The following is a 15904-nucleotide window of genomic DNA, read 5'->3' as shown; positions in this document are numbered from 1 at the left end:
TCTAGGATACACTCGCCCCACCCACGCAACAGGAAGGGTGCGGCCGCAGTGACGACGATAATACTTAATTAATTGGATAATTTGTTAAATACTGACGGCAGCTGACAAAAACACATCTCCTATGGGCACGACGATTTGCATAGTCGCCACGGCAGGCACTCGGTGTATATTTGCATAATCACCGTCACGTTAAATTCCTCTCCTCCGGACTACGGCGCATCCGCTAGAAACGGCAGCGGCAGCAAAAGCCAATAAGATTATTTTGCACCCCGTACCCCCTTCTTTCGAGGAATATAGACGCACACGCACGACAACCCGCCCAGCTATTAAAAACCATTTTGAACAGACTGAAAATATTATAATATATAATTTTCTACCCGACGCTCTTATAATAATAATAATAATATACAACTCCGACAACGACGATAGCGGCGACGCGGGTTCTTACTTGCCGAAGAACTTGACCCGTCGCGTGAATACGATGAACAGAATTAATTAATTAAAAACTACAGTTGATCGCATCGAAGACAACAAAAACCTGTGGAACGACTGGGGTGATTTTTGAGTGAGTTGGGATGAGGTGGTGTGAGAAGTTGACATCACAACACCGCTCTGTTGGTTAGAATGTCGTTCAGTCATCGTGACGACGATGGTGGAAGAGTTACTAAAACGGAAGGTGAAACTATACCACACACTCGTTCCGACTTATATACACCAAAAGTTTCACAGTTTTCCACTCGAAAGAACGATGTCACTGTATTGTAGATATATAAATATAAAGTATGGTCAGAGTAAAAAACACGCAGATTAATTATATAAATAGTAGTAAATATTGAAAAAAAAACCAAAGAACTCGCTCTGCTATGTAGTAGATTTCAAACAAGCATCTTATTTCTGTTTATAAATAAATCATTACTAATCCTATAGGATATACATATTACATATATTATATAGATTAAAGCAGAATATATGTAAACACTATAGTTAATCATAATATGCAGGTTATAGCATTTAAAATAACAAGGAATTATCATTTATTGTAATTTATTGTTAACACGAATTGATTAGAATCTAAGTTCAAGTCCCGTGGTTGTAATTTACTCAAGGGACAACCCGGGGTTAAATTTAGGGGGAAGCTGGGAACTTGGTCTCCCTATTTCTAATAGGTAGTGGTTAAAAAGTGTTCCTTTTAACAAATTATTCGTAAGGTACGCCAGAACACTCCAAAGCTCCAATTATAACCAAAAACATTAGTCAATGCAATTCAGAATTCTGTTGAGATTAAATTTTGGTTAATTTATTTATTTTTATTAATTGTTACTTTACTTTAATCAAATCTATGTAATACATAAATTATGGACTATCTAATATATGTGTAAAAATAATTCTCATGTGTAATGTTTACTTTTTAGTATTAAGTATTCGTATTTAATTATTTAAATAATTTGTTACGGCCAACAAGTAAATAAATAGTATTTATGTAAAATCTTTATCTTTATCTTTATAATGAATATAAGAGCTTCATACATTTATATATATAAGTAAATGTGAATGTGCGATTTTTTAAGCAATTTGAATTTTTTTTTATACAATTAAATTACTAAAACCCTACATTTTTATGATATAAATATTTTTTATCTAGGTGATTTCTATAGTTTTATTAAGACAACCACTACTTACAACTTTTTATTACGAGAAAAAATATTTTCTTTCGAAATATTAAATTTATATAAAATATAGTTATTCTTAAAAATGTAGTAGGTATTATTTGTGATTTAAATTGTTCATGATATAGTTTGAACATTATTCAGGGATAAAAATGGAATGAGTACCTATGTTACACAATCACTGTTTATACATTAAATTCGAATTTCAACGTATATCATAAAAAAATAAAAACTTTTATTCGAATATTTATTTTTGTTATTTTTATTTCAATATTATATTAGATATGTTATGATTTTGTTTCAAGAAAGGAACTATGGGTTCTCTAAAGATGTGTTCTTTTTTTAAAGAAAATTGGGAAGAAATTAGTATGTAATAAGTATCAAGTTAAGAAAACCATTATGCAGTGCAGTTAAATGATAACTTATAAGGTCATATTTGTTTATTCTAATAACTAGATATAAAATTATATATGAAAAAATAGCAGTAGAGCTATAAAAGTATTATAATAATTTATGAACTTCCAAGAAAATGAATAATACTTATTATTTCTTGAAATTTATAATTTATAAATTATACATATTGAGTAAACACTTAGCCGTTAATTACTTAATAGTAAATTACTATTATCTAGTATCTAGAATTTGTAACAAGTAGACATTTTTAACACAACACACAATTAATATTTATAAAAATATTATACATACTAAATTACTAACATTACTAACTAATTTATAAGCCATCATTACTTTCATTACTTACGGATTCTGTTCAGTCGAATACAAATTCGAAGGTGGTTCGAATAACAATCCAGTATGTTCTTTGCAAAGAAGTGCTTCATTTACAATCGATTGCGGTCTTGGTTCTTTAGATGAATTTCTATAACAGATATATTATTATCATTATTATTAAAATTATAATACAACAAAGCTCAACATATAATTGAAGTACGAAAATAATAATCTAGAAGTATATTCAATGTACTTAGTAAGACAATATAAACAAGATATATTATGTAGATATACTACCTACGTGATATTTAGATTCAATAAGTTGAAAGTGTAAAAGTGTATATAATTGTATAGTAAAGATCGATAGGTACAGGGTATCTAAATATCAATTTGTAATTAAACTCGAAGATAAATCTGAAAAATGTATTTTTAAATAATAATTTAGAAAGAAAATTCGTTGTCACGTAGAAAGAAATGTCTGTTGTAGTTGTAAAAAGGACAAAAGTCAAATACATTTTAATACATTTTTTAGAAATTTAACATTAAAATATGTATATTTATACATAGTCTATAAATCAAAATGTCCAATAGTGGTTAGGTCACGTATGATTAAAGCTAAAAATGGAAAAAAAAAAAAATTGGAAAAATGTTCTCTCGCACACAAAATATGAAATACACTCGCGGTGAACATACAAAGGGAACTCAAGAAGAGTATAGGTAGATATAGGGAGGCAGTGGCCTCGGGTCGTTTGAGAAATGATACGTTTTGTTGGTAGGGTCAGAGTGGCGACGGCGTGTAACGTCATTAGCACACACACACATATACAAGCACACGCTCTACGATCAGTGGCGAGTCTTGATAGCCGGCAATTCATCTGGGCGATCGCCACGAGTCCCCCTCAGTACCATTTTCTACCCTATCATGCGATCGCCCTGTATATATACGCATAGTTTTCGGTGTGACCCATCGACAATGACCACGACTACGACGACGACGTCTTTCAGAGCTTCGAAAACTGCGACAGAGGCGGAGGCCGACTACTACAGCAGAGCAACACATGTAGGAGACGGCCGGCCATCAGTCAACATTATATACTGAACCGCACCCCGCGGGGATGTAGAAAGCGCGCAGGCGGTGTAATAGCATATACGGCCGTAATATAGTACATACGCACATATATATATATATATATATATATTATAGTTATATTCTCTCTCTCTCTATATATATATACTGTAGTATAGAACGTAGTTTTAGTATAGTGAAGTATATATACAGTGCACGGGTATACACCGCCACGCACCCTTCTTCGAAGATGAGAGCGGTACGCTGCGGTCGACACAAGTCCGAAGCGGTATATAAACTCCGCCGCTTAAACCGTCGACGAACGCGGTGTAGGTGAAAACCCATCAAACAAATGCACGTGCAGCTTTACCCGCTCCTGTTTTCCAATAAAGATTTCCGGTCGTTTGCGGGGACACGGACGCACGACAATTGCCAGTACTTTGCTACCCTCCCATCGTTTCACTACTACCTTTGCTTTGTATGTGTGTGCGCAGATTTGTTTTTACACTTCAGTATAATAATAATAAACAAAACAATATAGTCATACAATATGTACATAGAACAATGTTTATTTTCTTATTTTCTCCCGTCGTCGGTTTGTTTGTTTCTTATTATCGTTTATCGCTCTTATACAAGTACGCACTAGTATAAACACCGAAAATATATAAAGTCCAATACGAATAGCGGTTAAAATGAAATCTGATATGACGTGGTTAAATATTGTTAAATAATATTTATGATATTTTGGTATTTTTCATAAGACAAATTATTGTTTTATAATATATACACCCACGACAAATAACGACGCAACGCTTTTTTTCCGTTCTCTCATCGTCCGTTGTTGCTGTATTGTAACCACGACCCGATAAAAGATATAGCCGCATGTTTTATCGCTCAACGTTCGCGAGAAACGGTTTAATCATACCACCACCACAACACGCACACACACGCTCATTTGCAGGCCAGTGGACAGCCTTCCTTTGTGTATGTGCGGTGATAAAGTAATTTATAAACGATCCTTAACGTCCGAACGAACACGCAAAAACTTAGCCACGCACCACGCCGGATTTTGAATAATTATTATACACCGTCTAATAATTTGGGAAAGGCCCTTTTCTCGTCGCCGCTCTTAAAATGAAAAGTCGTCAAGCAGCAGAGAGAAGGCAGCTCGTAATTTCGTCAAGTATTGTTCGACGTGTCCCTCCTCTCAATGGTCCTCTGACCACAACCCGAATATCTTCTGACTAATTAAGTGTGAATTATTAATTACACATAACGATGCCTGTATAACAATACAGCAAAGGCGTCCCCCGCTCCTTTCCAGCATCACATTGTCCTCCGACAACATTTTTGATTAATTATACCAGCTCGAGGTGATGGAAACTATATATATGCATACACATGTGGATGGGGACAAGAGGGAGGGGGCGCTAAAGGCGATGCAACATCGTCGTTTCGATAACTATTATAATACGCCGCCAGAAAGTCCGCCGCTGTAATAGTTCTCCGATCACAATACAATGTGTATCGGAGGCGGTGGTATACTCTCAGAAGAGAGCAGCAGAGAGCATTCCGAAAGAATTTTACTTATTCGACGCGAACCAAGTGTAAAGAAAAGCTGGTTAGAAGTTCGAAAGGTTAAAACCTATTCATGCTTGTTAAATCAGATTTTCCGCACCGACCCACTGTACCATGGTTTGATTGTTTGCGAGTTTATAAGCCAGTAAAACTCAAAAATAAAATAAAATAAACAAATAAATAGTTTTGCGACACACCGGAAACCTTCCAACTCGTCAAGTGATTTTTTATTATACAAAGTATGAACTAAAATTTTAAATAATAAAGAATTTTATAATACAATTACAATACATAACAAATAGTGTTTCAGTCCGGAGTCCGGACCCTACTGGTATGTGATCAATCTGTTCAAATATATCAAAATATCCAACATCTAACATGAAATATCAAATAATAATGTAATTTACTTTACTTTAATTTTAAGCTTATCACTGTACACTTTTTCTAATATATTCAATAGTCGTTGCTTCCTTGGTTGTTTTATTAGAAAAAAAATTATTAATGTAAATCACTGCACATTATGTATAGTTTTAAGCAAATAATAAACTATTGAATTTAAAAAAAATCAATATGCCTAAAAATACTTTTATGCCAACAATATAATATTATACTGTATATTTACTAGTTAAGTATCCGGTATTTTTTAAATAACATAAAATACACAACTTGCTTTTCATACACCCAGCAATACGAATTGTGTAAATATAATACGTATAACAGAAAAATAATGTTATTAGGTACTATACTGCAGTACATGCATGTGATAATATTACAGCCATGTAATTATTTCTAAATGACGTACATTTGTAATATTAGACTTGTTAGACTACAAGAATACAGCGAATGTCATTTTGACAGGTAAAATCCAGGGGCAGACGTCACAGGTTCCAGAGGTGGCAATGGACCCTCGTAAAAATAAATCCTTCGAATTTAAAGGATTTAACGGGTTAGAAGAACAGGGACATGGGGGGAAGAGTGCATGTCAGGTCGAGACAAGTGCCATGTGAATATCAAATTTTTACGCATTCCGGCCAACAAAATTACAACGAAAAAAGGCAGATAATCCTTTATGTAAAACTATAATTAGAAATAAGAACATAATATTTTTATTCTATCCAATTCATTCAAATGCAGTGTTCTGGGGCACCTAGTAACCGAAAAATTATGGAGTAATAATCAGTATATATGTATTATAAAAAGCACAAAAATAAATTTAACGTCAAATCAAGTTTAAGAGGCTATTTTAAGCGACTACATAGGTAGTATTAAATTGACGTACGTCGTACAAACAAAAATTTCAACTAACGAAATATTATACAGTATGCACTTGGACAAATTATTTGAAATAAATTTTTATTCAAATATCAGTGTGAATGAGTAACGGGAAAAAATATTTATGGTTTTTACGGAGTATATTATAATATCACATAATATTATAATAACGCTATTTAATCGAAACTCGATGTAGCATTTGTTTAAAAAATATGTTTTGTTTATTTTAACTTTTATCTTTTTTCTTCTATCGTCCACGTTCACAATTTGCCGAATGGGCAAATATCACTGCTTTTCGGGAACGATATTTTGACACATGGAGATTTAATGCGCTTTATATTACTTTTACGTATATACAGACATGGGCTCTGGTACGTATATATATATTATTATATTGCAACAGTCTGTGGTTTTGTATTTGTTGTTGACTCTGCTCCGACCACAAATCATCCTTATTTTTACCCTTCAAAATTGAATTCTGATTTATTGGGTATCTTCCACACTACCCGCCAACCGATTTACCGAATCTCTTTTAGCTATGATGCGTTTTACTAGGTTCTCCTCCTCCCTTTATCACGCAGATATAAGTAAATTTATTTTATAAAAAAAAGAAAAATACTACAACGGAATCTCATATTTGTCACAACAGACTATGTGTATATATAATCAGCAAAGAAAATTGATTAAGATTGATTTATTTCACACAATTAGTTCGGTAGTGTAGCTATTCGTCACTGACACTACAGGCTGTCATTCACGCGATGTTCGACGAAATGTGTAAAGAATTACACTAGGGGCTGTACAATAGATAATGAAGAATCATGTGTAACTTCAGTGTGCGTTCATTATTACCACTTCACACGGGATCGATCACTCGAATAGGTCTGTCATTACGTGACGACTAGTCTAATTAATGGTTTTGCTCGCAATAAAAAAAATGCAATAGTGTAGTTAGTCCAGAATAGAAAAATTATAGAACGAATGGAAAGCATTAATTTATTAATATAATTATAGTGATGTGAGCTAGAAGTTATTATTAGTTAGGTATCAACTATCAGGTAAATACTGATTCTCCCTGGTTTTTAAAGATCATTTTTAAATTTAAAAATGTAAGCGTCAATGAAACATTAAAGAATTTTTGTCACATTCAAATGGTTGACTTTAAAATAATGTATTTTAATAAATGTTACTAGCATAAAAAAATGTATGATTAAAATGTCTATCTATTAACAAGTTTTAAACTAATTCTAAAACTAAATTGAATCCTGAAATAAATTAAATGTTTTTAAAAATTCAAAAAGTTTAAATACTATTAAATAAAATATATAATTAGATTTTTTCATTTATTGCTACTCAATAATTATAGTTGACCAAAATAATCTATTATATATTAAAAGTGATTGATTAATTACATGTTATTACTTAAAAGAACATATTAATAAGATTATATTATGTAATTTATTAATAAAATAAAATTAAGTAAATTTATAGGTACCTATTTTTTAAATACTTTAACATGGTTTGTAGATGTATCAAACAATACAAGAGTCACTATTTAACAATGGGTCAGTGCTGTACTTAAATAAATTAGTCCAAGACTTAAAAACTATGAATATTAAAAATACTTGTGGCCATATAAAAATAATAATTTGACAATTGTTCTAACATTATAAACATGACATAAGTATAGGAAATTTAAAATGTAAAGATTGTATATTTCGTCAGTTTTTTTAAAAGTTAAGTATTGGGCATTTTTATTAAAATAATTATCTTATTTAAATTGAATGTATTGTTACATTAATTGTTTATAAATAGTTGACAAAATATAATATAAGAAAAAGGCTTATTTTCATTGATACAAAAGCAACTGGAAATCAGTATATTTTTAAGTAACACTTGAATCATAAAATTTAGAACAATACAAATTTTAAAACACCTGTTTGTTCCCACACTAACAAAATTGAAAAATATAGAAAAAATACAATCCTGCTTTTTGCAAATTTTAATTTATACTTTTAGATTACTAATTCTACCAAAACCATAATCACATTTACAACTAAAAACCTAAATATATCAAAAATCAATGATTACTTAGCAAAATTCTTAATTCAAAATTTATCAAGAACATAATCCAATATACAAATTAAATAAGATAAAAGATATTAAAATCGTAAAAAATTCAAATGCATACATCAATTTTATACATAAAGCATTATAATAAGATATTTAAAAGGAAATTATAAATAATTCAGAACATAGTATGAAAATCAAATTACACTTTACACAAACCAATTAAATCAATAATTTTAGAAGTTCTAAACAAATCTTTCTATTATATGTTATGCACATTTTTTACAAGCAACAAATTAATACTAAATAATGATATCATTTTTTATTACCTCACAAATTTTCTCCAAGATTCTAAAAAATTTTTAGAAACACAAGGGTATGGAGAATTTTCTTGTGAAGGAACAGGTCTTTTTTTATTCCATAGCAAATCACTTAGTAATTCTTTTTCTGAAATAGCGGACTGCTTATGTAAATTTTTAGTAATTTCATCTTGATTATGCATATTCTATAATTTGAGTCAATAGTAAATTAATTATGGGTCATAATTCTGTGTTTAAGAATTATTTTACTTACTAAGCATATATTACAAGGTTCTACATCATTAGCAAATATTGGTGCTTTAGGAAAATATGAATGAAGTATACCTTTTACTACTTCAGGAACCAATCTCCTTGTGTTGTTCTCAATAGTCAAGTTTCCTGTTATTAACAAAAATAAATTAATCATTACTTATAAATAAAAACATTGGAAAAAAAATTTGAATTATAAACCTACCATGTGAACATGTAATGTCTTCATTGAATCCCCAGGACATGTACTCAGTATCATTTTTGTTATCAAAAGAATCTGAATCATCGTGCTTGTCTTTTTCTTCATGACTATTATCCTCAACATCATCTTCTTTGTGTTCGTCGTCTGTTTTTAATTCATTTTCATTTTGAATTAAACATTCAGCTATATTCTTTGAATTATCTATTTTATTACTATCATACTTCTGCTCTTCATTAGCTAATTCATCATTAACTTTTTTAGCAATGACTGAAGATAATATATTTGTCATTTCTTCTAAGACTGATTCTAATTCCAACAAGGAATAATGAAAAGGTTTGAAATCATTAAGTTTTAGAATTTTAAAAATCGATATGGAATTGTTAACAAACAAATGAGCAAGTTTACGACATCCATCAATAGATTCCAATGTTATACCTTCCATTTTAATAAAACGACTTCGATCTTTAGACTTGAAAAACTTTTTGTCCTCAACAAAACTGCTAGATGGATCACATACTACTGACAACAGATCTGGATTGAGAGGCAGTGCTGTGTTTGGAGGTATATCATGGTTATTAACAAAATATTCGAACAATTCCAAGTACATTCGTCGCCAACTTTTTAATGAATCTTTTCCTACCCAGTAACTTTTTTCTTGATTTTCATCACTACAAAATAAAAGTAAAAACAAATTTTACAAAGATACATATAGATATTATTATATAAACAAAAGTCAATTCAAATTTGAATTCAGTATTTAATTTACAACAATGTACTATATTACCACAACAATATATGACTGAACAGTGGCGTGTTTACAGGATAGGCCGACTAGGCCCGGGCCTACCCAATTTTTATTTGACTGTTTGGTTTTTTTTTTATCAAAAATAAAAATGTTACTATTAATATTATTAATATTTATTATTGAACATTATTATCATACCCTTATCTCATATGATAGGACAAATATTCCCTAATAGTTATAAACACACTCACACTTACACACTACAGAACAAAACTGGCCTATCCAATTATTTTGTGCTGGACACAAAACTGTGACTGAATGATTAATAAGTTTCTGGATTTTAAATAAAATAAAAATATGTTTCTAACTTGAACTATAAATAAAGTATTCAATTTTGTATGATATTATAAAAAAATATACGTTGATAATCTTCTAATTATTTAATAAATTAAAACAAACTAACTTATAAACTGATTTTTATGACACCAAATAAATTTGTTAAAATGAGATCTCAATAAATTCTGATAAAAAAAAATAATTGTTTTTAAATTTCAAAATTCAATGACAACTTCCACCAATTTCATTACACATATTTTTATATCAATTGGTAAATTAAAAACAAAATTGTATTATTATATAACTTTTAAAGATGCTTCTAATATTTTGTTTGAAATGTATATTTTAACTAACAATTTATATGAACATAATACATATTTTACTTACATAATACAATATTTTATTCTATTTTAATAATACAAAAATCTATTCGGGGGACGGGGTGGTCGAGCGGTTTAATTCGTCGGCTGCGGCGCAGCCGGCTCCGGTTCGATCCTCGGCCACTGGGTGGCATTTTTCTCCGGGCAAGTCACGGTGTCCGGAGAACAAGTGCTGCCATCCCCCCACCCCGGGGCATGGCAGAAACCTACGGGTGCCCCATTAAAAATTCTGCCAAATACACTCACGTGTAACACCCCTACTGTTTCAACCCTACTGTACCAACCCTACCAACCTACAGGCTAATGACCTAAGTTGTCGAAGCCTTAAAATAAAAAAAAAAAAAAAAAAAAAAAAAAAAAATCTATTCCTTAATTATTTAAAAATACTCACTCTGCATTATGATTTGGATTCCAACTATGCAAAACAGTGTTGATAGTTTTATTTTGTTCAGTAGTTAATGTTTTAGTATATAATAAGGCACATTTATTTCTTACACATTTCCAACATAATGATGCATTTAATTTTAGCCTTGGACCACCTTGATATATACCATACAATTTATCTGCCTGAAAGTAAAAATAAATTACCATCAAGTGATATGTAAATATTTTATGTATATTCATACGTACTAATTCTGTTCCGATGTATTTGGCGTCATGCACTTTATCAGGATCAAGTAAATTATGTTTACATAATATTGCACAATTGCTTATTTCCTTGACATTCTGATTTGGTGTAATTTTAAACCAATAGTTAAGCCACTGTAATGAAATGGCTTCCTTTTTTTTTTCTTTTACAGATACAGAGTTCATTTCAGTTATTAAATTCAACATTTGTTCAACAAACACTTTATCTTTGTCTTCTACATACTCTCGATTACTCTTAATATTTAATATTGTATTCTCAAAATTATTATTACGAGCCTCCACAAGGTGTATCAGTCTTGGTGACAACTCCCAGTTAGATGATTCAGTTTTTAGTTTTGTTATCATAGTATGATGCATATAAACCAACATATAAGCATTGTTTGTTTGTAACATACCTTTTTGAATCTTGGGAGCTTTAGTAACTTTTGAACCATTTAATTTAAATTCGTCTTCTGTGCACAAATTTAAACCCTTACCCTTTAGTTTTTCAACGTTTTCATCATTCATTTTATACCATTCTTCAGCCGCAATGTCTTTAATATGGGCTGAAAAAAAAATAATACAATCTTTCCACTAAAATTTCACAATTTTATTATATGAGTTAATATTCAAAACTAACCAACATAATGACCAGAGTATGCACTTGAACCTTTATGTATAAGGACTGCACATAAATTGTACATATGTTTTTCTCTTGATGATTCATCAAGATCAACAGGTAAATTTAAATACTGAGCCATGTCTAATGTTTGTGAAAATTGTATATATGTATTTAATTTTTTTTTCTGCATTGTTTGTCTAAAAAAATAATAAATTGTAAATTACATTAATATCTGTTACAATAATATTGATTAAAAAACATACCTATCATAAACAAAACGCATTAATTGAATATTTAGCACAGGGGGTAAAGTAGTTAAACATATTTTTCGTACAGCATCTTGTTTACAGTTACAATGGTCACAATAATACTGATCATCTCCTGTTAGATGCTCTTCTTTTAAAAACTCTTGTAAGCTTTCATTCAATGTTTTATGACCTTTAATATTTAAATCGAGTTCATAAAATGTTGATGGACGTGTGGATTTAGTTTTACATTTTAAACAGCTATAAAAAAAAAGAAAAATACATTTACATATATAAATATATTTATTTACTGTTTTAATTTATTATAGACAATATTTAATAATAGTACGTACGTAGTTACATATTTATATTCACCAAGAAAATTATCTCTAACCATATCTCTGACAGATACATCGGATTGTGTGCTAAACTTGTTTTCTAAGACTGATAGGAACAAATTTGAAAACTCCTGAAATTCAATACAATTTTATTTGATTACCTAGCATCAATTAAAAAAAACTTAATAATATCAATATTAATTGATTAAAAAACTTACATGAGCATCCTGTTGAAGAGCAGTATTAATTCTTAAAGTTGTAATAAAGTCTTCAGGATCAACTGAACGTTGTTTACCGAATTGCATTAAAGCAAATACTAGTTGCAGATGACCAACACTAGTCTCTGGTACATACGAGTTTTCAATGTAAAGAGACTTGTTTTGACTTTCAGTTGAATCTTCTTCTGGTTTCCAATTAAATATAGCTTTCCTATAAATTAAAATAACAAGATTAATTATTATTAATAAATTATAAGCACATAATTTTATATAAAACATATTTAACCAAAAATCATACCTAAAATACTAACTTAATTAATAAAATGAATGTTTACCTGAAGTTAATGTTATGGAACCATAACTGTAAAAGACTATTGATATAACATGTTGCACCCAAATTTTTTAAACCAACAAATTTATTGTTTTGTCGTCGTTCAAGCTCTGGATCTTCATAGTCATTAACAGGTGTACGCACTTTATCTTGAAGCCAACGTTGTTCACCAAGTCCAGATAGACAGTATGGATTATTTTTGCAATTACGACTAAAAACCAAAAAATTACAATAAAAACAATAAAATAGGTAACTTTAATTATAAATATTTTCCAAGTTATTAATTTTATAATTTAAAGCTGGTAAGCCCATATAAAGTTCATTATAAGGCTCTTTCAAAAACATTTTAATAGTTTTTAATTTGTTTCTATTGTATCATTTTTGTCTATTGCATGTGTGAAAGTCGTGCATAAACACATAAAACTATGATTAACTACATAATTTGTCATAGAACAAGGATTTAAAACTATGTTTTACTAAATACAAATGGCTCAAAGATTTCAAGAGGAATCAAGAATATAGTTAAAATTGAATGACATGGTAAATATAGGAATGGGGACTATGGAACAGAAGTCTGACGCAAGACCAAAGGGGTTGAACTCACCGGCAAGACAGAGGTTTACAATTGGGCAGCCCGATGCGATATGCTTTGAGTACGTGGTCGAATTCGATGTTGTTTGGGTGTATGTTTTCGGCCCATGCCCACTGACTCTTTCTCTCGTGATCTTTCTTCTTGGACATGTCGTGCCCACCCTCTACATACGACGAAAAAGCACGAAGACCTGAGGGCCTAGAACAATTCCGCTAACCGGTACGTCTAATCTGATTTGGCAACGACTGCGTGCTCGGCCGAAATGATAAGCGTCTCGAGCAAATCGTACCGAATCGCTGCTGCTCTGTCGACGTCGACGTCGTCGTTATTGAGTAGATTAAAATACTTCACAAGTTTAAATCTTAAGTAATACACACAAAGTTCGCACGTACGGCCGGATGGGGTCAAGTCGGCGACACCGACGATCGTACTCCGTTCTGTTCGTAGCCAATAATCAGTGCCGTGTACAGTTTCACATTCATACAGCGGCGGTAATAATTAGAGTTGCTGTAATGCTATTGTTGTTGTTGTTTTCGTACAGCCGTTTGTTAACGCATCGCGGGTTGACATATTATTTCAGTCGATCAACATTAACCGATAACCATTAACCACCAACTACACTACTAATTACTACAAAACCGACAGATATTGGTTTTTCGCGAATATAATCAAACCGATATTTTTATTAATATCACACATAAATAAACTTGAGTATTCATATATATATATAGCGTGTGTATATGTGTGTGTAGGTCGGTACAATAATATCATTATTCAGTACGCTGTTATCTGGGGGTTCTCAACATGCGCGTACAGGACGTACGGTGCGGGCAGGCATACATTCAGCATTGCCAACCTCTTTTGCTTGTCGTACTGTTTTAACTTGCGCCACAACTTGCTTACTACAACTTACTGTGGGTAAATAGACCTATAGAAGTAGAAGTATCGAGTATGCCAAGCGGCAAGTATGGTGTCCAAGTATCCGACGACGAAAAATATTTAGTACAAAAATATTTCTCCTAGAAATACACATAGTATTTTAATATTTTATAACGAACACATCCAAGATGTCCGGACATTGCGCATAGTACGTTCAATGCTTAGTGCTTACAATGCCTCGGTCAGACGCACAGGGCACAGCTTACGAAAGAATGGATAGACCATAAGAGGTTTATCACACGGGAAATGGGAATGAACATCGATGATAAGACTGGAAAAGACACCGTGCCAGAGCGAGAGAGCGGTGAAAGCCAAAGCAATCTTTCTCGCTGGAAAACGATTTACAATATAATATTATAATGGTAGAAAAATATCTAACGAACGGGAAATTATATATACCTATGCTTATCGTAACTTCAAGTTTGTAGTGCGTAATAATGTAATAGTCTCGTACTCTCGTGGTTCACAATGTCATGTATTCCAACCAGACTATAATGGTTTATCGATAAAGCAAAACTATCACTTAAGTGCTATAATTATAGAACTAGGTATTTACAATATAAGATACCTATTCAGCATGCCTCCGCAGTCCATCATAATTATCTAGAATAGATAACCTAGATAACTGTAACCACTGACCAGTTACCACCGTCAAAAAGAAATCAATAACTTGCACAACTAGGTACGAAAAATACTGCTATATAATTTAGCCAATTCAACAAATTTTCTATAGGTTTTCCTATTTACATTTACACATACTTTATCTGCAGGTGTATTACCCAGTAGAATGACAAAGATAATATTATAATAAAAAATTACTCGAAATAAGTGGTGTGATTAAAAAAAGAGTTAGAGCTGGTAGATTCTTGTGGAGATTAAGGATAAGGACCCTATAAGTGTGAGTGATATCTGATGGGAGCGAGGATTATTCGACTGAATTTTCAATCAGATATTTTTCCCTATAAAGGCTATACCCGAGATTGATAAATTGGGTCCCGAAAAAAATAGGTAGTAGGTAAGTTAAGCCCAGAAAAAAATATAAATAAACTAAAATTCACCTTTGTGGTTTTTGTAATATCATGTTCTAATTAAGTAAAATAAATGGTATAAATAATTAAAAATTGAGTCCTTGAAAAAATCGTTAGCACGTATAAATATCATGTTTTAGGTAAAAACTTAAATGATAAACATTTAACAAATTCTAATCTAACAATATTATTAGTAAACGAGTATTTTGTCATTTTATTTTGTGTTTTTCTTTACCAAACGTAATTTTCTTTTTTTGTATTGTACTTCGTAATTTAATATGTCTCAGACTGTACTAGCTGTCTGTACTCATTCACAAAATAAAATTATTCAAAAGTAAATTGTATAAATT

The 15904-nt window shown here is 31.0% G+C and overlaps 1 protein-coding gene across 2 annotated transcripts in view; it reads right to left on the bottom strand.

Moving 5' to 3' along the window:
• The window catches only part of LOC132920087 (ubiquitin carboxyl-terminal hydrolase 48-like), a 38586-nt gene extending 24254 nt beyond the window's left edge, over positions 1 to 14332 (bottom strand). The window contains exons 1-13 of one of the 2 annotated variants that reach the window (XM_060982158.1): positions 13600 to 14331; positions 13000 to 13206; positions 12665 to 12875; positions 12462 to 12577; positions 12127 to 12369; positions 11882 to 12060; positions 11245 to 11807; positions 11006 to 11181; positions 9589 to 9821; positions 9157 to 9459; positions 8956 to 9080; positions 8712 to 8887; positions 2428 to 2544 (exon numbers count right to left, since the gene is read on the bottom strand). In XM_060982158.1, the coding sequence (XP_060838141.1) occupies positions 2428 to 2544; positions 8712 to 8887; positions 8956 to 9080; positions 9157 to 9459; positions 9589 to 9821; positions 11006 to 11181; positions 11245 to 11807; positions 11882 to 12060; positions 12127 to 12369; positions 12462 to 12577; positions 12665 to 12875; positions 13000 to 13206; positions 13600 to 13736 (2786 nt within the window). In that variant the 5' untranslated portion in view covers positions 13737 to 14331. Of the gene's footprint in view, positions 1 to 2427; positions 2545 to 8711; positions 8888 to 8955; positions 9081 to 9156; positions 9822 to 11005; positions 11182 to 11244; positions 11808 to 11881; positions 12061 to 12126; positions 12370 to 12461; positions 12578 to 12664; positions 12876 to 12999; positions 13207 to 13599 lie in introns of both variants that reach the window. The other variant, XM_060982156.1, reaches the window with a different exon arrangement.
• Positions 14333 to 15904: the final 1572 nt, after the last annotated feature.

The sequence above is a fragment of the Rhopalosiphum padi genome, chromosome 2 (genome assembly GCF_020882245.1).
Source record: "Rhopalosiphum padi isolate XX-2018 chromosome 2, ASM2088224v1, whole genome shotgun sequence".
Lineage (NCBI taxonomy): Eukaryota > Metazoa > Arthropoda > Insecta > Hemiptera > Aphididae > Rhopalosiphum > Rhopalosiphum padi.
Note: the sequence above shows the minus strand (reverse complement) of the source record. Positions and strands in the feature narration are given on the sequence as shown.